The sequence below is a fragment of the Schistocerca nitens genome, chromosome 6 (genome assembly GCF_023898315.1).
Source record: "Schistocerca nitens isolate TAMUIC-IGC-003100 chromosome 6, iqSchNite1.1, whole genome shotgun sequence".
Classification (NCBI taxonomy): domain Eukaryota; kingdom Metazoa; phylum Arthropoda; class Insecta; order Orthoptera; family Acrididae; genus Schistocerca; species Schistocerca nitens.
Window position 1 is genome coordinate 341569445 of NC_064619.1, and position 25627 is coordinate 341595071.

Here is a 25627-nt window from a genome sequence, read left to right on the forward strand (position 1 = left end):
TTGAGGAGGACATCAATTCAAACCTTTGTCCAGCCATCCAAATTTCGGTTTTTCATGATTGCCCTAAATTAATCCAGGCAAATGTTGGGATGGCTCCTTTGAAAGAGGGTGGCTGCTGACTTACTTTCGCATCCTTGACACAATCCAAGCTTAAGCTCCGCCTGTAATGACCTTGATATTGGTGACACATTAAACCCTATCTTTCTTCCTTTCCTTCCTGAGTTCGGCAATTCTGTGAGGGTGGTGCTACCAGTTAGTGAGGTCCACATGTCAAATTGATTTTGACTCAGACACGGAATACTCACAGACATCTTTGTCAGTCTCCATTGGCTCCCCAAAGGATGACTGGTAGTGCCCACTTCAAATACTATGGACTGTATTGAACGACAATCAGCCTCAAGCCCAAAATTTGTTTGCACCTAATCATAACTAAAGACCCAGTTTCAATGTTTAGAGACATAATGTGGAGAGGATGTGGAATAGATTTACAAGGAAGTTACCATGGATGAAAGACTTAACACTCTCTGAAACATATTGTGTTGGCATTCTGAAGTATTTCTACCATTGAAACAAATTAGGATCAGATTAAGCATGAGGAGGGATAAGGGTGGGATAATGCATGGGATTAGAGGGAGAACAGTTGCTAATTCAGTGGACAAGCTGTACTCTACATCTACATCCATACTCTGAGAACCACTGTGAAGCCCATAGTAGATGATACTTTCCCTTTCCATTCATCAATGGAGTATGGGAACAAAGACTGCTTAAATGCCTCAGTGGCACTATGATTAGCAAAACTTCTGTGTTTTTTCCATAAGAGGTGTATGTTCTTAGATTTCTCATTTAATATTGGTTCTTGAAACATTGTAAGTAGGCTTCTGTGTAGTAATTAGTACCTTTCTTCAGGCATCTGCTATTTCAGGGTTTTTAGCATTTCTTTGCATTACTGTCCTTCCCAGCATTCGATAACTGAGGGATCACTTCATATGGGCACAAAATCACACAGCCAAGTAATAAAATAAAAAGTCAGATGATACTAGAGATCACCTGTCCCTGGTGAATTGTCGCAATTGGTTTTCCTAACAGCATCACATAAAACCATCACTGCTATGGAAAGGAGCCATTTTAACAATTTTCATAGAGCTTTCCAATTTTTTTAAGTTTAACATGTTTTACCAGTGCATTCTTAAGGAAAAGCTATCATGCTTGGCATGTAATGCACCTTCTTGATAAACATACGACTGTTAAAATTCACTGTTGTGTTCATTACACATCCAACAAACCCAACAACTTTTCTGACATCAATATTTACCACGTGGAAGTGCCACCTCGTGTGAAACTACTGCCTCAAAATGAAACACCTTCCTTTCACATGCCAACTTTAAAGTGCAGCACTCTTATTTAGTAATGTCACACATCACATGATAATTACAGTTGCCCTCAGTGGCTAAACATTCACTGGCTGGGTACAGGATTGGTGACGCCAGGATTCCTGAGCTGGGAACTGGTAAGCGCCCCAATCCTCCGTCATTGTAATCTCTGGGCATGCTTCAGCGACCACTGTGTGGCACAACGGTGGAACATTGTGTGTCACGGGGAACAGGGATCTTGGGTTGAACACCCAGATCGCAAGGATGGTAAAGACCTCTACAAAAAAAACCTCAATGTCAAGCAGTGCTGTGCACTGGTGAGATGCACGGATGCTGAGGTGGAACGGTCGTTAATGGGCAACCTCTGGAGAACCTGCCACACCTCACTTGTATAAGGCTTACTTAGCCAAATAGGGCTTTGTCTAGGTTTACTTTTATTTTCCAAACTGGTCATGGGACCAAGATGAAGCCCTCAAAATTCTCCTCCCAGCAGAATGGTTGGCTCACTGGTAGGTACCAACACCCAAGCAAACAAGAGGACTCATGGAGCAAGTCCTCCAGATTTTGGGTTTACACAGAGTTCTTCATGCAGTAGTAACAGAATGCATACAGTTGCTCAGAATGTGTTGTTGATTGTGAAATGGAAAGTGGGCAGCTTTGAAAAGGTTTTGCCTTTTTGCATTCAAAAAGATTTAAATGGCTTCACAAGTACATTAAAATCAGTAAAGCAATTGCATAATGGCACACTGTTGGTTGAACTGTTAGTTCCTGACTAGCAACCAACCACCTAAAAGCTAAATGCCTTGGGAAATAAAGCCTAGAAATGGAGCTTCACACACCTCGAACTATAGCAAAGGTGTTGTGTCATGGAGAGATCTAGTAAACATTCCCAAGGGGGAACTTGAAAGATGAGTCGGTGGCCGAGTGGTTCTAGGTGCTTCAGTCTGGAACCGCGCGACTGTTACGGTCGCAGGTTCGAATCCTGCCTCGGGCATGGATGTGTGTGATGTCCTTAGGTTAGTTAGGTTTAAGTAGTTCTAAGGTCTAGGGGACTGATGACCTCAGATGTTGAGTCCCATAGTGCTCAGAGCCATTTGAACCATTTTTTGAAAGATGAGTGGACTCAAAAAGAGATCATTGATGTGCAAAATATATGGAAAAGGGTGGATGGGGATCTAGTAAAATCTGTCTTGCCCCATCCTTATGTTTAGTAGCACGAAACTCCCATAGCATATCAAGCAGATTTCCTTTGCCTAAGTGTATGGCTTAATGTCCCCAACCCAACATGCTGTTCTAAATGCCAGCACTTTGGGCCGCCATATTAGGATGTAAGAGTGAAGCCACTTGAGAATCGTTAAAAAGCCTAGTTCCTCAGCCAATGCGTCTGTACAAAAGGTGGTTCTAGTTTTAGTACTAGTACCTGCATTTGTCAGTGCACTTGTAAAGCTGCAGTTGCTTCAGAGCCCACTGCCATTCCTAGAACATCAAATAAAGCCACAGTTCTCACCATTGTGATGCTCCCGGTATTCCAGTACCTCCCCATCATGGCAGAAAGAAAGAGTGAAAGTGCAACCCCAGTGATAAATGGCTCCCATACCACAGTGGAACATAAATAGGTTCATGACTCACATGTAGGAACTGAAACTCCTGGCACAGGCACACCCATTGTGTTTGTGTTTACAGTAAACACATTTCAAAGTCACTGATGCCCTTTGCTATGGTGCTGTACCGTAATCCGAAAGGATGACCTGACTGAGGGAAGAGCCAAGGGAGAGGTTGCTGTGTTTGTTCATAATACACACAACTACCCTGCTCTCTCCTTGGTAACTGACCTAAAATCGGTATCCATTGCAGTTCATGTGGGTCAGAAGCTCTCTATCTGATTACTGTGTTTGCTTCTGCAAAATGCGATAGACTCTGAGGCTCTCACAGCTCTTACTGCACAACTCTCCCAGCCATTTCTCGTACTGGGTGATTGAAATGCCCATAATTTATTATGGGGATCAAACTATTCTTACTCTAGGGGTCAAGTCTTGGAGACTCCGTCCCCGCCCTCCAACTCACCACCACCGTCCCTGCTGGTCCAGGGGTTAGAATAGACCTGAGGTATCACTGCCTGTCATAAGAGGCGACTAAATGGAGTCTCTCACTTTCCAGCCCTATAAGTTCAGGCCCCATTTTATGGTTTGACCTGTCACCTTCCAAATTATACATAAGTGTGGGCCATATGGGGAAGGATGCCTTACATGGTGCATGAGTAATCCGTAGTGCCCTTCGATCTCCTGAACCTTTTGTCATAGATTTGCATCTCCACCTGCAATTCAACTATTTGGGTGAGGACACTTTCTGGGGTGTTGTCTCCTGTCCTGTTTCACCCCCATGACAATATTGGATTTCTCTGCACCCAATATCCAGCATGGTAGCCAGTCCGTTGAGGTGGGGCCGTCTTGTACACATTTGGGTACAGGGCTCGCACTGCTGATACCTGAGCTGTAAACTCTCCGTGTGTGCCAAGGAGTAGATGCCTGTCTTCCTGGCGCATCAGGACTCCTGGCAACTGCAATTCAACTATTTGGGTGAGGACACTTTCTGGGGTGTGTCATCTTCTTCCGTTGTCTCCTGTCCTCTTTCACCCCCATGACAATATTGGATTTCTCTGCACCCAATATCCAGCATGGTAGCCAGTCCGTTGAGGTGGGGCCGTCATGTACACATTTGGGTACAGGGCTCGCACTGCTGATACCTGAGCTGTTAACTCTCCGTGTGTGCCAAGGAGTAGATGCCTGTCTTCCTGGCGCATCAGGACTCCTGGCAACGGCCATCATGGCAGGTGGTCTTTGCTGTGGCTGTGTGGCGCCCGTGGGGAGAGTCCCTGATTGGAGTGGGTGGCATCAGGGCGGATGATCCGCAATGAAGCGGACTAAGTCATCTCTTGCTGGTGACCGTACGGCGCCAACAGTCTCTAAGAAGGGCAGGATCAAGTACAATGCTGACACATATGACCGTAAATTGTTTTCTCCCTCGTTAGACCAATGGAGGAACGTAGGGCTACAGAAAGAAGAGAGCCATATTTGCTCCATATTTAGTCTGTAGCAGAATTAGCGGGGACTTCTTTCTAGCTATGAGGCCTCAATTTTTTGTTGAACATCTTGAGTATAAGTTTGGGGAAGTGACAGCGCTGTCTGAGATGAGAAGCGGTGCAGTCTTGATTCCGATAGCATCCCCAGCCCAATCCCGGGTGTTACTCACTTGTGACCAGCTGGGTGATATTCCTCTTTCCGTCACTCCCCATAAAACCTCAACATGGTTCAGGGAATTATTTTCAATTGTGACCACCTCTTGCAGTCTGATGATGAGCTCCATGCCAATCTAGAACGGCAAGATGTTCATTTAATCCAGCGCGTTTACAGATGACCCAAAGACAACAGCGTTGCTACGGGTGCCTTCATCTTGGCCTTTGAGGGTGATTCATTGCGTGAGAAGGTCAAGGTGATGGTTTACCACTCTGACACGAAACCATACATACCTCCCCCTATGCGGTGCTTTAAGTACTGGAAATTCAGGCACATGTCTTCCCGCTACACTTCTAGTACCACATGTCGAGACTGCGAACGTCCACTGCATCCAGATACCCCATGTGCGCCTCCTCCCACTTGTATCAGCTGTGGATAGCAGTACTCCCTCTGCTTGCAGACTGCACAGTACTCCAAAAGGAGCAGAAGATTATGGAATACAATACCCTGGACTGGTTGACTTCCAAGGGGCTAAACATAAATTTGAACGATTACACCTCGTTTGGTTTACATCCACATATGCTGTAGCTACATTACCATCGCTGTCATAAATACCAGTTGTACTGCACTCTGTGCCACGAACAGTGGGCCCTGTGGGCCTCCAGAATACGTGCACCCCCTTGTTGGTAGGGGGAAAATCTCCTTCCATTACTCCCAAAGTACCTACTTTGGGAGCAAGCTCCCCCCCCCCCCCCACCCAAATGCAGAGGACTTCGGTCCCCTCTCCCCAGCCAGAGAAGCAACAGCCTCCTCCAGCTCCTCTTGTGTGGAAGGGGTCCCACTAGTGCCACAGCTGACAGTCGCTAGTGGCTATAGGAGCCAAAAGCTGCTGGACGAAGAGCTTCACGGTGTTCCTCTGTGCCTGAAGCTACTTCAGAGAAGTTCTCCCAGCAAGCCCCTAAAGAGAAGCGAGAGGGAAAGCAAACAAAGAAGTCTGCTAAGAAAAAGGACCCTCCAGTGGCCCCAACACCACCACTCCCTACCAATTCTGCACCTGAGGATGAGATCTGAGCGTCCCCTGAGGACCTAGATCTCACTGATGCCTCATCCACAATAGGAATGGATACAAATACTCAATCGGTGGCAGCAGGTCACCCTGAGGTGAAACCTGTCTCCTTGCATGCTTCATGCCTTCCCAGGCCCACAATAACATCATCCTCCAGTGGAATTGCTGCGGTGTTTTTCACCATCTGGCTGAGCTACGGCAACTGTTAAGCTTTACACCTGCTTTGGCCTATGCATTGCCCTCCGGGTTCCCAGCAATGCGGACCCCTGCCCTCCGCAGCTGTAGGGGATACTACAAGAACCGTAGCGACTATAGTAGAGTGTCAGTTTGAGTTTGTGTCTATGTCCTGAACTCAGTATGCAGTGAACCTGCGCCCCTTCAAACCCCTTTTGAAGCTGTGACTGTCAGGAAAAGGACGACACAGGAAATAACTGTCTGCAACTTATATCTTCCTCCAGCTTGTGCAGTATCCCTGAACGCATTGGCTGCACTGATTGATCGACTGCCTAAACCTTTCCTACATTTGGGAGATTTTAACGCCCATAACCCCTTGTGGGGTGGCACCGTGCTTACTGGCCGAGGTAGAGATGTCGAAACTTTCCTGTCTCAACTCGACCTCTGCCTCTTGAATACTAGGGCCCCCACACATTTCAGTGTGGCTCATGGCACTTACTTGACCATTGATTTATTCCTCTGCAGCTCAGGTCTTCTCCCATCTGTCCATTGGAGAGCCAAGATGACTTCTGTGGTAGTGGCCACTTTCCCATCTTCCTGTCATTCCCCATTGCCATTCCCCAGATGTCTACCAAGATGGGCTTTAAACAAGGCAGACTGGGAAGCTTTCACTTCTGCTGTCACCATTGGATCTCCCCCACATGGTACCATAGGTGTGGTAGTTGAGCGGTTCACTAGAACGATTGTTTCTGTGGTGGAAAACACGATCCCTTGTTCTGTAGGGTGCCCCTGGTGAAAGTCAGTACCTTGGTGGTTGCCAGAAATCACTGAGGCCATTAAAGAGCATCAGCGAGCTCTACAGCTACCTAGGCAACATCCTTCCCTAGAGCACCTAATAGCTTTTAAACAGATCCATGCCCATGTTCACCAGCTTATAAAAAGACAGAAACAGGAATGTTGGGAGAGCTACATCTGGACCATTGGGTGCCATACGTCACCTTCCCAAGTCTGGACGAAGATCAGACGTGTTTGTGGGTACCAGACACTGACAGGTGTCACTGGCATTAACATCAATGGTGTGTTATCTACCAATGCAAATGCAATTGCCAAGCACTATGCTTGAGCCTCCACACCGGAGAATTATCCCCCAGCATTTCGCACCCACAAATGGCGGATGGAAAGGAAAGCCCTCTCGTTCACTGAACGTCACAATGAACCCTTTAATGCTCCATTTACAAAGTGGAAGCTCCTCAGCATCCTTGCTCATTGCCTCGACACAGCTCCTGGGCCATATTAGATTTAGTCAGATGATCAAACATCTCTCGTCCGACTACAAGTGACATCTCCCCATCAACTTCAACCGGATCTAGTGTGATGACGTTTTTCCATCACATTGGTGAGAGAGCACCATCATTCTGGTGCTCAAACCAAGCAAATACCCGTTTGATGTGGATAGCTATCAGCCATCAGCTTCACCAACGTCCTTTGTAAGCTGTTAGAACATATGGTAAGTCGGCAGTTGTGTTGGGTGCTGAAGTCATGTGGCCTAGTGCTTCCATGCCAGGGAGGTTTCTGGCAGGGTCACTCTACCATTGATAATCTAGTTTCCCTCGAGTCTGTCATCCGAACAACCTTTTCCAGGCACCAGCACCTGCTTGCCGTCTCTTTTCATTTATGAAAAGCTTACGACACGACCTGGCGCCACATTGTATGAGTGGGGCCTTCAGGGCCCGCTCCCAATTTTTATACAAAATTTCCTATCGCTCTGTACTTTCCATGTCCAAGTTGGTGCCTCCGACAGTGCTCTGTATTGAGAAACAACATTGAGAAATGTACTTTCTAAGTCTTAAGTTACCATTAATATTGACAATATCATGAAAGGATAATTGCTACTCACCATATAGTGGAGGTGCTGAGTTGCAGATAAGCACAATAAAAAGACTATCAAACAAAGCTTTCGGTCAAACAGGTGTTCGTGAGAATTAGATCACACACCCACCCACACACACACACACACACACACACACACACACACACACACACACATAACCACAATCTCTGGGTGGGGGGATTATAAAGTGCTGCTTGTGGGAGCATACAGGTATGAGGTGGGGAGAGGTTAGGCCAGCTAGGTGCAGTCTGTAGGTTAGACAGAGAGGGGGGGGGGGGGGGGGGAGAAGTAAAAAGACTATGGGTGCATTGGTGGAATAGAGGGCAGTGTAGTGCTGGAATGGGAACAGGAAAGGGGATTGGTTGGTAAAGGACAACGAGTAACATAGGTTGAGTCCTGTAGGATTACAGGAATGTAGGATATATTGTAGGGAGAATTCCCACCTACACAATTCAGAAAAGCTGGTGTTGGTCAGAAGGTTCCAGATGGCAAAGGCTGTAAAGCAGTCATAGAAATGAAGCATGTCATGTTGGGCAGCATGCTCAGCAACTGTATAATACAGCTGTTTCTTGTCCATAATTTGTCAGTGGACATTCATGCGGACAGATGGCTTGTTGGTTGTTATGCCCGTGTAGAATGCAGCACAGTGATTGCAGCTTAGCTTGTAGATCGCATGACTATTTTCACAGGTAGCCCTGCCTTTGTTGGGATAGGTGATGTTTGTGACCGGACTGGAATAGCTAGCAGTGCGAGGATGTATGGGACAGGTCTTATCCCTGTAATAGACATAGATGCGAGACCTGTCCCATATGTCCTCCCACCATCACCTACTCCAGTCCAGTCTTGGGAATCACCTATTCCATCAAAGGCAAGGCTTTGTGTGAGAACAGTCATGTGATCTACAAGTTAAGCTGCAACCACTGTGCTGCATTCTATGTGGGCATGACAACCAACAAGCTGTCTGTCCTCTTGAGTGGCCACCAACAATTTGTGGCCAAGAAACATCTGGACCACCCAGTTGCTGAGCACACAGTCAACATGATGTTCTTCATTTCAATGACTGCTTCACAGCCTTTGCCATCTGGATATTCCCCACCACCACCAGCTTTTCTGAATCATGCAGGTGGGAACTCTCCCTACAATATATCCTATGTTCTTGTAACAGTCCTGTCATCAACCTTTGTTACTCGTTGTCCTTTACCCACCTGTCCCCTTCCCTGTTCCCATTCCAGCACTACCGAGCCCTCTGTTCCACCAATGTACCCACAGTCTTTTTACTTAGCTGCACTACCTGCTCCCCACCTCGTCCATGTATGCTCCCACAAGCAGCACTCTACTGTCCTCCATCCCTACCCTGCTATCTGTCCCCCTTTCTGCCCCAGCCTCCTCCTTACTCTGACCACCGAGTTTGCTTCTCCTGTAATGTGCTGTTATTCATTGTCTGGCCTTAGCACCCAGTGACTGTGGTCAATTGTGTGTGTGTGTGTGTGTGTGTGTGTGTGTGTGTGTGTGTGTGTGTGTGTGTGTGATTTGTCTAATTCAGATGGAAGCTTTGTTTGACAGTCTTTTTGTTGTGCCTATCTGACTCAGCATCTCTGCTATATGGTGGGTAGCAACTATCCTTTCATAATATTGTCATTATTTCATCCTGAATTTTCCATAGTTTGATTTTATCGTTAATATTGTGTGCCATGTCATTAACATAGCCAATGGCCTTGCCGCAGTGGTAACGCCGGTTCCCTCTCAATATCTGTATCCAGTGACACCTGCTGGCTGAGGATGACATGGCGGCTGGTCGGTACCGTTGGGTCTTCATGACCTGTTCGGGCGGAGTTTAGTTTACTTTTATGTCATTAACATACAACATGAACAGCATGTGTCCCAGCACACTTCCCTGGGGAACATTTGCAGTTACTTCCATATCTCCAGAATGAGATTTTCACTCTGCAGCGGAGTGTGCGCTGATATGAAACTTTCTGGCAGATTAAAACTGTGTGCCGGACCGAGACTCGAACTCGGGACCTTTGCCTTTCGCGGGCAAGTGCTCTACCGACTGAGCTACCCAAGCACGACTCACGCCCCGTCTTCCCTGCTTTACTTCTGCCAGTACCTCGTCTCCTACCTTCCAAACTTAACAGAAGCTCTCCTGCGAACCTTGCAGAACTAGCACTCCTGAAAGAAAGGATATTGCGGAGACATGGCTTAGCCACAGCCCGGGGGATGTTTCCAGAATGAGATTTTCACTCTGTAGCGGAGTGTGCGCTGATATGAAACTTCTTGGCAGATTAAAACTGTGTGCCGGACCGAGACTTGAACTCGGGACCATTGCCTTCTGTTAAGTTTGGAAAGTAGGAGACGAGGTACTGGCAGAAGTAAAGCTGGGAGGACGGGGCATGAGTCGTGCTTGGGTAGCTCAGTCGGTAGAGCACTTGCCCGCGAAAGGCAAAGGTCCTGAGTTTGAGTCTCGGTCCGGTACACAGTTTTAATCTGCCAGGAAGTTTCACTTCCATATCTGTTTATGACTCCACATCCAAGATGACAGGCTGTATCCTCCCTGCCAAAAGATCCTCAGTCCAGTCACAAATTCATTTGATACTATCTGATTGTAATGTTGTTAGTAAGTCTTACTGTAGTGCTGAGTTGTGTGCTTTTTGGAAATAAGGAAAGCTTACCTGACTGACTGATCCAGGGTTTTCAGGATTTCATGTGAGAAAAGCATGAGTTGAGTTTCACATGACCACTGAAATATTTAATTGTCAAACAAACACATAAATAAAATTAAAATCAATTACTAAAACTTTCAGACTGTGCCATTCCTTGAAACTAACAGGTTATCAAAACATACTCATGCATATGCATGGCTACATTGTCCTGTCATTGCAGCCCAACTGCATTCTTGGGTTATGTTGATATGAGTGAGTAAGAGGAACAAAGTGTACCTGCCAAGAACAGAGCATACTGATGAGCATACTGATGAGTGCAATATGCTCAACTTTATTGGCTGTTTCACAAACTCAGCCATCTAGATCTTCCTCTCCAGTAACAGTAGATGGGAATCGTCTATACAACGGATCCTGCCCTACATTTCGTCAGGCATCAGTCTCTGCTAGTGGCTGGCCCACACATATCTCAATTGCTGTCCCCGCTTCACTCCCTTAGTATTCACCCACATTTTTCTCTTCATGGAGATTTTAGTGTTGATCATATGCCTTTTGGCTGCTCAGTACCCCCATATATTGTGAGTAATTACCCTTCATTTTGCCATTATTTGTATTCTACCTAGGACACTCCATTATCATATTAAAATTGAGTCAGTGCATAGATGAAATAATCAAGAAGCACACCACAGCCTGTTTTGCACTCCATAGTGTCACTAACTTGGTTGACTTGAAGGACAGGATGATAGTTTATTTTGCATAATTTCACTCTTTGTTGTTTTACTGAATTACCTTCTGACAAAATGTTGCTAACATAGAGAAAGTATTAATTCAATGAAAATAAGCAGCAAGTATATTGTGTTATATAATAACCATTCATCTAGCAGAGGCCTCTTCAGTAATCTGGGAATTCTTATACTCACTTACTACAACATTATTTTACTCCATATTGTTGTTTGCTGGCAATAATAATAAAAACCGAGCGATGTGGCACAGTACTTAGCCACTGGACTTGCATTTCGGAGGACGATGGTTGAAACCCGCATCTGGCCATCCTGATTTGGGTTTTTCGTGATATCCCTAAATCGCTTCAGGCAAATGCTGGGTTGGTTTCTTTGAGAGGGCATAGCCGATTTCCTTCCCCATACTTCCTGCTCTGTCTCTAATGATCTTGTTGTTGGCAGGACATTAAACACCAATCTTCTCCTCCTCTTCCTGGTAATAAAATCAGTTTGAGTTGAATGTGATTTACACAGTCACAAAAAAGATATAAAATAGACTTTGACTCTTTGCCTAGAGTTTAGACTGGCGTTTTATGTTCTGATGTGAGGACCTTCGACAAGCTCCCATCAGAGTCAATCTGGAATCCCTCTGAATTCAAAACAAAGTAACAAACATACCTTGCTAGCCACTATTTATACAAATTATCTGATTATCAGGTCAGCAACTGGAGGCAGTTAATTCCATAAATTATCTGGGAGTACGCATTAGGAGTGATTTATAATGGAATGATCATATAAAGTTAATCGTTGGTAAAGCAGATGCCAGACTGAGATTCATTGGAAGAATCCTAAGGAAATGCAATCTGAAAACAAAGGAAGTAGGTTACAGTACGCTTGTTCACCCACTGCTTGAATACTGCTCAGCAGTGTGGGATCCGTACCAGATAGGGTTGATAGAAGAGATAGAGAAGATCCAACGGAGAGCAGTGCGCTTCATTACAGGATCATTTAGTAATCGCAAAAGCGTTACGGAGATGATAGATAAACTCCAGTGGAAGGCTCTGCAGGAGAGACGCTCAGTAGCTCGGTACGGGCTTTTGTTGAAGTTTGGAGAACATACCTTCACCGAAGAGTCAAGCAGTATATTGCTCCCTCCTACGTATATCTCGTGAAGAGACCATGGGGATAAAATCAGAGAGATTAGAGCCCACACAGAAGCATACCTACAATCATTCTTTCCACGAACAATACGATACTGGAATAGGAGGGAGAACCGATAGAGGTACTCAAGGTACCCTCCGCCACACACCGTCAGGTGGCTAGTGGAGTATGGATGTAGATGTAGATATACAACAAAAGCTACAAACTAGATTTATTTGGAACAGGTTATAAAATATTTTGGTGATAGACATAATGCAGAAATGAAGAATAGAAATTAACAACTGCAGTAGATTCCCAGATTTGCATTGGAGGATGAAAATTGCTGTTGCTCACAGCTTGTCATCCTAGGCAGTGTTTTCTTGCAGTAAAATGTCAATTCCTCTTGGCAGTTCTGTTGTGGCACTTGTTTATTCTAGTCAACCCAGATCTTTTGGAGCTGCTGGCTGGTGAGTACATGCAGCTCGACGCTCTCAGACCTTGAGCAGCTTATAGTCATCCATCCTCTTCATGCTGTTGGGGCATTTAATAATTTCAGGAGGCTCCCTTATGTTTTGGTGCAGCATCCACTGCTGCCAGGAAAGGACACGAGCTTCTTGGAAATTGATAGATTAGCCGCATCCATAGTGGTGTTTGGTTATTGCTTATTGTCTGTGTTGCCCATTTGTATGCGGTATTCATACCATGCCATGTGACTGCTAATTGTATTCATCAATGTAGAGTTTGCTGCTCCACAGAACTCAGGTTCACAACCAGCCACAAGAGAATGAGCATCTTGACACAGGAAAATGCTGCCCCTGAATACAGGCTGCCGATTCGCTGAAGACTGTCACTCACCTGTTAGAGTAGACAGGCAGTATTCTACCATACAGTCACTTGTACACAGACATATTGACTTCAAACTATCCAGTGACATGCCAGAATTTGACATTAGTTGCTGTCTGATAACTGAAATAAGACTGCTTGTATAGGGAAGACCATACCCAGAACCCAGCAGTTTAATCATCTGAAGAGGATCACTGCAAAGACAGACGAAGCATTGGTTTTATGTCATTTTAGTATATCATAATACCCCAAAAAGATTTTATTCTGATTGATAGTGCCCCAACTCTCTTCATCTCTGAACAGCTGCTGCAGCCTACATGCACATGTTGTTGTCTAACATTGAGCTCCCTCTGCAATGTATAGTCTCCAATGTCCATTACTTGTTCTTCTTTGTTACTGTGAAACACATTTCTTCAGTTGAACAAGTGCTCGTAGCTCTTAAGGTATGCATGTCAGAGCCCATGTTTACTAGGCTGTTTTGCTTTGAGTGATTGTTCATGTCATATCCGTGAAAAATGACCAGTCCTCCTGGTACACCCTGTCAGAGCCATTCCAACTTATTACAGTTGTATCAATATATCTCTGAAGTCCTTGAACATATGCTGTCAGACCTGCTTGATAAGTATTCCAACTACTGGAGCAGTACTCTAGTATAGGTGAAACCAATGTCTTTCGTGGAATCTATTTAATAGACTTAAATGGTATTTGTAAGAGAGTAAGTGTTTGACAATCCTCCTAACAACTGTAAGTGTCTCATTTGCTTGTTTACTATTTACATATGTTCACCCAATTTCATATTGTTTCCCAGGCACTGATATGGCATGATCTCTAATATTGTAAACTGACGCATGTAAATGGTTATTCTTATTTATGATTATTTTTCTTGCAGCACTCTATACTTAAAGAGAACTGTCACTCAATACACTATAGGGAAATGGAGTCTACATTGAGCTAACAACTCATGGGATAGCAATATGTACATATACAAGTTGTGGTAGTATTGCATACACAAGGTATAAAAGGGCAATGCATTGGGTGTCAGTTGTACTCTGGTTATTCATATCAAAGGGTTTCTGGTGTGGTTATGGCCGCACTATGGGAATTAACAGACTTTCAACACAGAATGGTAGTTAGAGCTAGATGCATGAGGCATTCTGTTCTGGAAATTGTTAGGGAATTCAATATGCTGAGATCCACTGTTATCAAAAATGTGCTGAGAATACCAAATTTCAGGCATTAACTCTCACCACAGACAACACAATGGCCAATGACCTTCCCTAAATCATCAAGAGCAGTAGCTTTTGTGTAGAGTTGTCAGTGCTAACAGATAAGCAATATTGTGTGAAATAAACACAAAAATCAATGTGGTATGTATGACCAATGTATCTGTTAGGACAGTGGAGCACAATTTGTCATTAATGGGCTGTGGTAGCAGACGACCGATGCAGATACCTTCACTAACAGCGTGACATCACCTGCAGCGCCTCTCCTGAGCTTATGGCCATAACGGTTGAACCCTAGATGGCTGAAAACTGTTCCCTGGTCAGATGAGTGTCGATTTCAGTTGGGAAGACCTGATGGTAGGGTTTGAGTGTGGCACAGGTACCACAAAGCCATGGACCCAAATTGTCAACAAAGCACGGGTGCAAGCTGCTTGTGGCACCTTAATGGTTTGGGGTGTGTTTTGATGGAACTGGCTGTGTCCTCTGGTCCAACTGAACTAATCATTGACTGGAAATGGTTACATTCAGCTACTTGGAGACCATTTGCGCCCATTACTTGAATTCATATTCTGCAACAGCATTGTAACTTTATTACATGAAAAGGCATAAAGACAAGAGAGACAAAGTGCATACAACAGACCACACACAAAGTGGCTGTTGGAGCCTTGCACTCTGGCCTGTATAGTCATTAGATCCAACAACGAGTGCAGCTGGCAAGCTGCGCACACAACTACTGTCATATTAGCAGGCTGGTTGGCCTCTGTTGGCTGAATCAAGCACATACTTCATGTGCAAACTATGAAATGGCATGCATACAAGTGTGGTAGTTATAGCACTCCTCTTCCTTTGCAAAGTAGGGAGCACTCTGTTCATAGCCATTTCTTCTGCTGTTGCCATTGGTTATTGAGTCATGTGAGGCACTGCCACTGTTGCGAATGGTTGGAAGTGGCATGAGTGCGGACAGGTTTGAGTCCTCTCTCCCTGTGAGAGACCATATGGTAGGAGAAGTGACATTGGCATGGTTTCTTTTTCCATGTCCAAGTCTAAGCTGGTGAAGAAGGCTACAGCGAAGGTGGCTGAACAGGTGGCGCCAGCTGCGAGGGAGGCAGCAGCGGGGGAGGCGTCGGCTGCGGCAGCACTGGAGCTGGTGTCCCACCTTGGCCCCCTGAGAGCTGAAGGGTGCACCCACAGCAGAGGAGACAGTTATGAAGGCATTGGAAGTGGCAGCTTAGGAGGCGAGGAGACCGGCTGTGATGTTGGAGGTGGCCTGGCAGATAGAGGATGCAAGAGTGGCAGAGGCATTTCCGGTGCACAGCTGTCTACGCAGGATCATAGCTGGTTGAAGTATCACGATGCCCTCCCCTCAGCAGTGCAGACAATGCGGAGACATCAGCCACAATGACACTCGATGACTGCCAGCACCCATTTCACTCCATGACCAAAACCGAAAAGTCCAAACAGCTATGCCAGGCTGGAAGCTTTGTGACGCCAGTGTTGGCGGATGCCCTAGCATAGGTTGAAGCAGATATAGCAGAGTCCAGGTCTGGCAGCTGAGCAACAACGCTGCTGGACTTTTACATCCAATCAGGATAAACCAATAAGAACTGAGGAATTGGTCAAGAAACTCTTCCGGTGACACTTCCAAAACGTGTTTTTTCATCTGAGTCTTAAATGTTTGTACTAGTCATTCTGTTTTTTCGTTCGATTGATGGTGGAAAGGAGGAGCCGTGATATGGTGAATACCACTTTTTTACAAAAAATCTTCAGATTCTGGAAATATGAACTGAGGGCTGTTACCTGTAACCATTGTATACGGAAGTAGACGGAGAATGCACCACATATGGAAACTCAGAATAAGTGTGAGTTACAGGAAGCCAATAGAAATTCCAAAGAGGCCCCCAAAATCTGCATGAATTTGTCCCTAAAGCTGCTGAGGTGCTCGCCACTGTGGCAGATGGGGGGGGGGGGGGGGCGCACCTGATGATGGGTGGCACACTGTGGGGAGGCTGCAACAACTCGCACTATTTCCCAATCAGTGCCTGGCCAAAAAGAATTTCTGCATGCTAATGCTGTTGTATGTGACACGCCCCAGTAGTCCACGTGTAATAAACGCATAACATCATGCCAAAGGGTGGATGGGACTACAGCCCTGGGAGTGGTGTCCTCTGTAACTAACAGCTGAACTCAATTCCAAACAGAATGATGATAATTTCATAAAGGATCAGAAGCATAGCCCGGATGTTTGTTTGGCTAGACATGATGCACAAAAGAAACAACGTTACGTAAAACAGGATCCTTGGCTACTAGGACTGCAGTTTTAGTACTAATGATAGGAAAATCATCAACAACATTTTGAGCTTCCACATCTAAAAGAAAAGAAAGCAACTCCTCTGTATCAAACTCTGGATCCAGACCATTCGCAAAATGCAATAACGCTGAAGGTCAAAAATGTATTTCATAATTTTATTGTGACGGGAAGGCAGCCCACCACTGTAAGTGATGTGAGGCTTTGTCCAGCAAGGATGCTGAAGGATTAAAAAGATACTCCAGAGATTTGTGGTCTGTGATCAGGTGAAACTTAGGCCCGTACAGAAAAACATGAAATTTCATTAGAGCGTACAATGTTACTAATAATCTTTCCCTATCTGAGAATAATGCTGTTGCACTGAATTTAAGTTTTTTGAGGCGTGTGCAGTAGGGTGTTCTATCTGTCCACATACTTATGAGCAAGGACGGTGCAAAGACCAAACTGAGAGGTGCCTGTGGCTAACACAAGGTGTTGTCCTGGCTGAAAAGTGACCAAATAAGGGGCCAACTGTAGCTTAGATTTCAACATCTTGAATGCCTGCGCACAAGCCGGGACCATTGGAAAGGAACATCTTTATGTAATACCACATGGAGTGGTTGTGCCTCAGTAGCAGCATCCGGAATGAATTTTTTGTAGTACGCTGTTTTGTTTAAAAATGCCTGAAATTGCTTGACGGATGGGTGGTATGGCAACGTGGCAGTAGCATACATATGCTGACGCAATGATTTAATGCCAGCACTTGACACTTCAAGGCCCAAATAAATAATAGATGGTTGGAAAAACTGTCTTGTCCAAATTGCACTTTAACCCTGCTGTCTGTAAAACAGTAAATAGAGAATGAAGTTTCGGCAAATTTCCTTCTGTAGAGGCACCAGACACTACTGTGTCATCTAAATAGTTGATGTTGCATGAAACTGATGCACTAAAAAGTTGCACTAAAAAGCACTGAAAAATAGCTGGTGCACTTGCCACACTGAAAGTCAAATGCTGGTATTGATAAAGCCCAAATGGTGTATTGATAACTAGAGGGCTTTTAGATTCCTTGTCTAGTGGCAGCTGTTAATATGCATCTGCCAAGTCAATCTTTGAAAAATAATGGCCCCTCAATAGTTTTGTGAACAGCTCATCAGGGCATGGTAAAGGGTAGGTATTAATGATTGCTTCTGCATTAATTGATTTTTTAATGACCACAGAGGTGTAATTTACCTGTAGATTTTTTTTTTACTATCAACAGCAGCATTGACCAATCACTGGGAGAAATAGGTTGAATAATGTCAAGGGATTGTACACGATCTAATTCTGCTTTTATGTGATCCCATAAAGTTACTGATACTGGGTGGACCCTGAAGTAACGGGAGCAGGCAGACTGTTTCATTGTAATATGAGCCTGAAATTCTGTTGCAAAACCCAGTCCTGGGGAAAATAAAGAGGAAAATTGGACACAGAGAGCATCTAACTGTTGATATGGAACTTGATTAGAAACCAGATGCAATTCGTGATTCGGCATCAGTGGAGAATCTGAAAAGTTTAAAAATGTCCAAACCAAAAGGATTTTCAGTGTAAACATTGTCCATAAGTATGAATGTTACTGAACGAACCACAGCCTTGTTAGTCACAGGTGCAGAAAACTGTCCAAGAATGAGAATCTGTTGTTTGTTATAACTCAACAGCCACCATGACATTGGAGCCAGAGGGCAAGAACCAATTTCTACATAAGTTTGAGAATTCGTCAACGTTGGTTCTGCACCCATGTCCATCTGCATTCTCATTGGTTTATTGAATGCATGGACTTCAATGTACAACTTGCTTGGAGATACGATCAATGCTGACACATTGTTCACATCCATGTTTGCTCATCCTCACTTAGGTTCAGAAGAAAATTACACACAGAAGCAGTGTGTCCTTTTTTTTTGGCACCTATTACACATTACCCAGTGCTTGGGACACACAGTCCGTTCATGTTGAAGCACGGGTCTGATGCTGTTATGATGTGGACTATTGTTGTCATGAATGACAATTACCTATATGATGCTAAAAGGTATATTAAACTGCTGTAGTAACTTCTCTGTTCCCTTGCAAACTGACTGAAGGCTTGGAGGAACTGATCTGTGAAACTTCGGACCAGGCTTCTATTTGACTACCTGCAGTATGTGAAACTTCAAATGACTGAGCTATGTTAATGCTTCCGTAAGTGTAGGATTTTCACACTGCAGAGCTCGCTCTAGAACTTCCCTATCAGGAGCAAGGTGTATGACTGCATCTAAAACCGCCTGTTCTGCATGGGATTCCGTATGAACATTTGTCACACAACGATTAAGTCCATGTAGTTCTGTTGCCCATGCTCTGTATGATTGTTTTGGTGGCTTTTGGCGACGGCAGAACTGCACACTAGCAGCAGTAATGTGAGTGTGTTTACAGTGATAGGTAGAAAGTAACTTACACATCTTACCAAAAGAAAGACTTGAAGGTTCCTGTAAGTGAGCAAGCTGACACAACAACTGATACACGCGAGGTAAGATCCATCACAAAAGATGAGTCTTGCACAAGCTTGCGTCTGTTACCCTAAATGTCTGGAAATGTTGTTGCAGTCATTTTTTGTAAGCATCTCAATCTTATACTGCATCGTCGTATGCAGGGAATGGCGGTGGATACATGTCATTCTTGGGGCCTGCACGTTGTGCCACTGTAGTTGTTAAACTGGAAATAGCAACTGCCAGTGCCTGCTGTTGCTCGAGAAGCAATATAAGCACTGCCTCCATGGAAATTAAACTCAAAGGAACAATGACTGAAGTGAAACATGCGGAGTCGAATCCCATCCTCAGCATCAAAGCGTTATAACCCAAGGACCCTGTAACTTTATTACATGAAAAAGTGTAAACACATGAGAGGCAAAGTACATACGATGACTACACACAAGTGACCTGAAGTTGTTCTGTGTTATTTTCAGTGTGTGTCATCCAGATTTGCACACCTGGTACATTTACAGTGTATGATGCTGAATTATATGTGATCTAGAGGGCACTGGAGACAATGAGGTACCTTTCTGATACCAAATTCTGCCATCTGCACCAACCCCCTAAGTGCCTTTCAGGCTATCGATTAAATGTACCCAGCTGAAAAATATCTTCAGATTTATGACACTCTTTCCCTCTTACAGAGGGATGACTAGGAATCATTCTGCTGGGTACCAGGCCACGTTCGCATTCAGGGTGATGAAGTAGCAGATGCAGTAGCTAAGGATGCATGTTCAGAAGTAAGAGTTTCTCAATGTGCTGCCCCTATTCATGCAGCTACTGCACTATTGAGAAACAACATCATGTGTCTGTGGGAGGAGGAGCAGTTAGGATTCATAAACAACAAGCTAAGGCCTGTGAAACCAGTGACAACCGTGGTGTTCCTCCTTCCGGCCACTGTGATTGGAACAAGTACTTTTAATGCACCTCCAGACAGGACACTGTCCTCTGATGCGTGAATTCCTCCTAGAGCATGAAGAACCATCAGTTTGCAGTGCTTGTGGTGTACAGGTTTCTGCACACCATATTTTAACCAAATGCCCTTTAGACCAAACCATGAGGGCTGCTTACCAATTGACCTGCTGTCCATTGTAGGTGGTGATGAATCCAATGTGGTGCGTGTTCTAAGATTCTGTGTGATGTCTGGTCTTATTAATAGTGGCTTAGATAGAAGGTTTTAATGTGTTTTTGGGGGTGGTTGCTTCATCCTTTATTTTCCAGTGGATCGTGTAGGCACAGCTACTTGTTCCAGCATGTTAGATGTTGTGTAGTTTCATTTGTGTTCTTTATTTACACACTGCCCTGAGACATCCATCTTGTGTGTGACAGTGTGCGTGAGAGAGTCCCAGGTTGGCTGTGGATCCCATTTTTTAATTTACATTTTGTTGCAGGCTTCCCCCAACTGATAACCACACTTCTACTCTTTTAGTTGAGTACAGCTGCTGATGACCTCACTGTTGAGTGCTCTATACATACCACCACCACCACCACCACCACCACCACCACCACCACCACCACCACCACCTGTCCGCAGCTCGTGGTCTAGTGCCTAGTGTTGCTGCCTCTGGTTCACGGGGTCATGGGTTCAATTCCTGGCCGGGTTGGGGACTTTCTCTGCTCAGGGACTGGGTGTTTATGTTGTCTTCATCATTTCATCATCATCATCATCATCATCATCAATGTGATAGTGGCTAGATTGGACTGTGTATGAAAATTGGACTATGTGAAAATTGGGACTTTGTATGGGCACTGATGGCCGCGCTGTTGAGTGCCCCACAAATCAAGCATCACCACCACCACGACCACCACCACCATATGCATCACAAACGGCTGGCAGAGCCTTTCACTCTGGCCTTTATTGTCATTAGTTCTAAGAGCCAGCAGGTTGCACAAGCAACTGCTGTCGCGCTAGCAGGTTCGGCGGCTTCTAGTGGCCAAATCACGCCAAACTTCATGTGTGAACTAGGAAGCGGAACACACACTAATCTGGTAGTTACAGCTTGATGGAAGTCTGGCTTCTTCTTTTTCCGAATTAATGACATTTAATTCTGCAAAAGGATTCCACCTGAGAGTAATTTCCTCATATCTTTCAGAGATAAATACTTTTAAATGCTGCTGATTTTTGAAAAAAATGATTTTATTAATATTATAAGCTGTGTTTTTCTCTGTTTCAGTTGTCTAGTTTTACTTGTGGAAAATCCTGAAAAAGCTGCTCCAAAGCCACATAGAGTGATAGGAAAAACAGAACATAGTAAAGGCCAACAGTTTAACCACAATGAGATTGAAAAAGAAGTTCCTCTTAGAGAACAAAACTCAGATTTTCAGGATACCAGAGATTTGCCCAGAATTGGTCTTGAGAAGGTGACACTGAAAAGAAATGAAAAGGTATTTTGTTTCTTTTCATTATTTATTTAATAATTTGTGTTAGCTAGGTAAACAGTATTTTCTTTTCATTTGATTTCAGAAAGAGGAGATTACTACTGCAGAAATACACTCGAGCTTTGAAGAAGCAGTTCCTAGTCAAGCACAAGATGTCCACTTGCCCACTCAGATTAAACAAGAAGAAGATGTTAAAATTGGAGATGTAGCCAAAGAGTGAGTACATTCTTTTTTATGATTACTATATATACTCAGAAGAACAATTCCTGTGAGAAAATTAGAAAATTACAAAAAGACAGAATGTCTGGGTAGTACTTACCTCGATTTTTAATGTGTATTTTGTCTATACTGGAATTTTGCCTCCAGAAAGCCAGCCATTTTGCCTCTTTGTAATTTTATACTTTTTCCTATAAAATTAGCCTATAAAGCTACAGTGTGGGTGTCCAATACTTACCTTACAAGTTAAATTCCAAGTACTGCAGATAAAAGTATATCTCCTCTTGTCCTCAGAAAGATTGGGTCTCTCCTAACCTGGTGTCCTACTGACCATGCCCTCCTTTCCAACGTACCCCAACATATCCAGCTTTCCTCTGTGATGTACAAAATAACAGTTCTGAAAGCTATAATTTCCTTATACAATACTTTGAATTTATTTTCTGAAATACTCATGTGTAAATCAGAAAGTTATGACAGCAATGTTGATATTTGTGATACATTACACACTGTAAGAGATGTGCATCATCAGCAGTACTTGTATTTCATCTCTTGAAGGTAAGTACTGTCACCTGATGCATTTTCTTAGTCAATTAACTTTATGAGCTATTCAACATTTTTCACTATTCCGCGGATGTACAGATTTAATGAATGTTCATTTTGTAACCATACTATGAGTAGATTTTGATCAGACAGAACCTATGGTCTGTGTTATTTCAGGATTTTATGCCAGATATATGTTGAATTCAATTTATTTTCTGAAATACTCATGTGTAAATCAGAAAGTTATGACAGCAATGTTGATATTTGTGATACATTACACACTGTAAGAGATGTGCATCATCATGTCGAAAAAGTATTTTGTTTTAACAAAAGCATCATACCACAAAATGAGAAGAAGATGGTATGGGTGACTGTTTTCTTGCTAATTTACTTAGGAGAAACTTGAAATGTGTATAACCTCTCTTGCTTTTTTCCAGTGGTTCTCTAGTATAAAATTCTCTCTACATTCCAGATACATCACATTTGAAACAGGCACATATTAAGTTAGGCAGCCGATCATATCCTGACGCTGAAGATGGTGTAAATCTTTGAAAGCTTAAATCTCTACTCAAATGTGGTACGACACGGGGTGGGGGAATTTTATACATGAATTACGTGTGACTGCAGCTTGGTTTCACTGTTCCTTTGCCATTTTCTGATCTATGTCATTTTTCCCCTGCAAATGTGTCATTTAAATTTTGAATGTACAGTGTTGTCCTATATGGTAGTGTTTACTGTTGGCTGCATCTTATACTGTTAATGTCTATTCAAAAATCTAAATTAAATTGACCTTTTTCTTCAGTTTTAATGGATACATTTGTAAAACGTCTCACTAATGTAATGCTGTATTTACTCATCATATGTTAGGTACCCGTTTTAAATTTTCAGACAAATTTTCTGCTGGTTAATGCTTTTGGAGCTTGGTTTTGTTAATTCTGTCCGTGGGATAGTAAAACTATTGTAGAATAGCGTTGTGATTAATAATGTATCTAACATGACATATACAGTTGTTTTGTTTCTATTAAACATTGCATTAGATTCTGCTTAATTACTTTCTGCTTAGTATTGGAAAGACAAATCGAAAATGCTGTTTCATATTCTCGTGAATTAAAAACTCATTTGAACACACTCTTTGAAAATTGGTTTGAGAACAGTATTCTGCTTCTAGTAAATTAAAAACTATGTCATTAATCAACCTGATGGGCACTCTGCCATATTTCTTGAAGATGTGAAATCCTTAAATTCCTTTCGAAAAGAAAAAAAAAAGGTCAGTTGTGTACTTCCTGGATCACATTCTGTGTTTTTGACTATGTCACATCATCGAACCCCTAGTGTTTTAAAGTAGTACTGAAATATTTTTACATCAATACTTTTAGGCAGATACCAGTTTTGCTCCCACAAAATTTGATTATGAAATTTAATAGAATCAGCTGGTTTTTTACAAAAGAATGTGTGTGTGGTGAAGGTGGGGGTGGACAGGTGTTGTGTGTTTTGCACAATTATGCAGTATGTCATCCAAGCGAACCTAGATATTGTCAGTGTGACTAACTTCCAAGAGCTTCCATGCCCTTCTTTTCAGTGGTGCTCTTCCCTTATAACTTGTATGCCGTTGACAGTCTGGAGTCAACCATTTATTTATTATAAAAATAAAGGAAGTGATACTCACGACAGAAAAACAGTTTGACGACTCCAGTGACAGCATCTTTGAGTTTCAAAGAACCATTTTGGTTGATACAGATTCTAATTCATCTTCCAGTGTTGATTTATGTCCACATGACCAGTCTGTATCCATATCTCATAAACAATTGGTTATGAAATGCATTGGTTGTCAGACTCTACACTTAATCACACAGCTCATCAGAGGATAGAACAGGATCCACTTGGTGTACTTGTACCTGCTGTGTTGCTCAGTTTTCAGGCACTGCCATGCAATCTTGTTACAAGGAAAACCACCAAAGCACTTTGTGTGTAGTGCGAACTTTCTTTAAGGATGTTGTGGAAAGTTATGGGTTGATATTCTGCATTCTGTTCTGTGTGAAAGGCTTGCTGCAGTTGATTTGTAACAGGCACCATTTCTGACTATCTCTTGGAAAGGAGTAATAATGATCTCTGGCTACAGTGGGCTCTGGGTAACTCTATCAGATCTTCTTCACAGTGGACCGCAGAGTGTGAACAGAAAGACGAACAACAAAGAAATGGACAGTTGAAGATGTCACTACAGATGAACGAAGTCTAATGAGTAATCTGGAGAGAGAAAACCTGAGGTGTGGTGAAATCCAGTGATTCATTATGACAACAAGATGATAGTGAAGCAAATACACTGCTGAGTCTGGTGCCAGTGCACAGTGAAACTTCGCGCGACTGTGAGTTCTTATTGGCCAGCAGAATGATATGTCATGCCATAGTGGGCATTGCTAGCACTTGCAGATGCAACAGCTCCATCTAGTGGCACAGGTCCAGTTCCGTATTCTCTGTTGGGCTTTTAGAGTCATCAGGCCAGGATATGAGATTCCTCCCCCATGAAATGGGTGCTTATAGCCAGAAATGGCTTGGATGATGTTTTCGAAGGTGAACTGGTGGCACGGTTGGTGGCAAGGCACTCAAGCCCACCACTATTGTAAGGACCCTGGCATGTCTGGAAGTATGCTAGAATGTGGCAATGAGGACATCATTGGCTGTGGTGGCGGAGGTTGCGTGGATAGGTCCAAGTCTGTGCCTAACAAAATTGCCATTGGTTTTCAAGGCCACAACTTATGTGGTTGAGGATGTGGGACTGGCAGTGGTGAGCTTTCTAATTCAGAGCATACCGTGGGTGGTGAGGCAGTTGCTATGAATAGGGAGAGTTGGTTTTGTATGAGGACACTCCAAACCTTTCAGAGTGTCAATTGGAGTAGGGCACTGTGCATATGCTTTAACAGTTGTTGCTAGCGTCCGAGTATCTTCTGCTCCATACAAGCATTCCCACACTGCAGTGCCTGGCATACATTGCCCTGAGTGCCAGGTCTAGCATTCTGCAGGGCTTTGGGGTCAGGAGATGAAGTTCACAGTTGTCTCCCATGGAGGAACTCCGATGGACTACAGTCTTGAAAGGCAGTGGTCCTGCTCTGGAACATTGTGAGTGATACCGTTGCAGTGATGGTTCCCACTGCTTTCAATGTTTGCTGCTTAAATGTCCTTACCATATGCTTGGCTTTACCTTTGGAGAATATGTGAAATTGCAGAGTAAAAAGTTGTTTTATGCCTTTTATGTATATAGTTGGTTGAAAGCTGCCACCATGAATTGGGGCCCATTATCTGATGCTGCAATTTAGGGAAGCCTTTACATGGCTAGAACATGCACTAGCATGTTTAT

At 43.7% G+C, this 25627-nt stretch overlaps 1 protein-coding gene across 1 annotated transcript in view; it reads left to right on the plus strand.

Moving 5' to 3' along the window:
• LOC126262227 (SUN domain-containing ossification factor) overlaps positions 1–25627 on the plus strand; it is a 288931-nt gene that overhangs the window by 12936 nt on the left and 250368 nt on the right. The window contains exons 2-3 of the mRNA XM_049958676.1: positions 21315–21525; positions 21605–21735. Of these exons, the coding sequence (XP_049814633.1) occupies positions 21315–21525; positions 21605–21735 (342 nt within the window). The remainder of the gene's footprint in view (positions 1–21314; positions 21526–21604; positions 21736–25627) is intronic.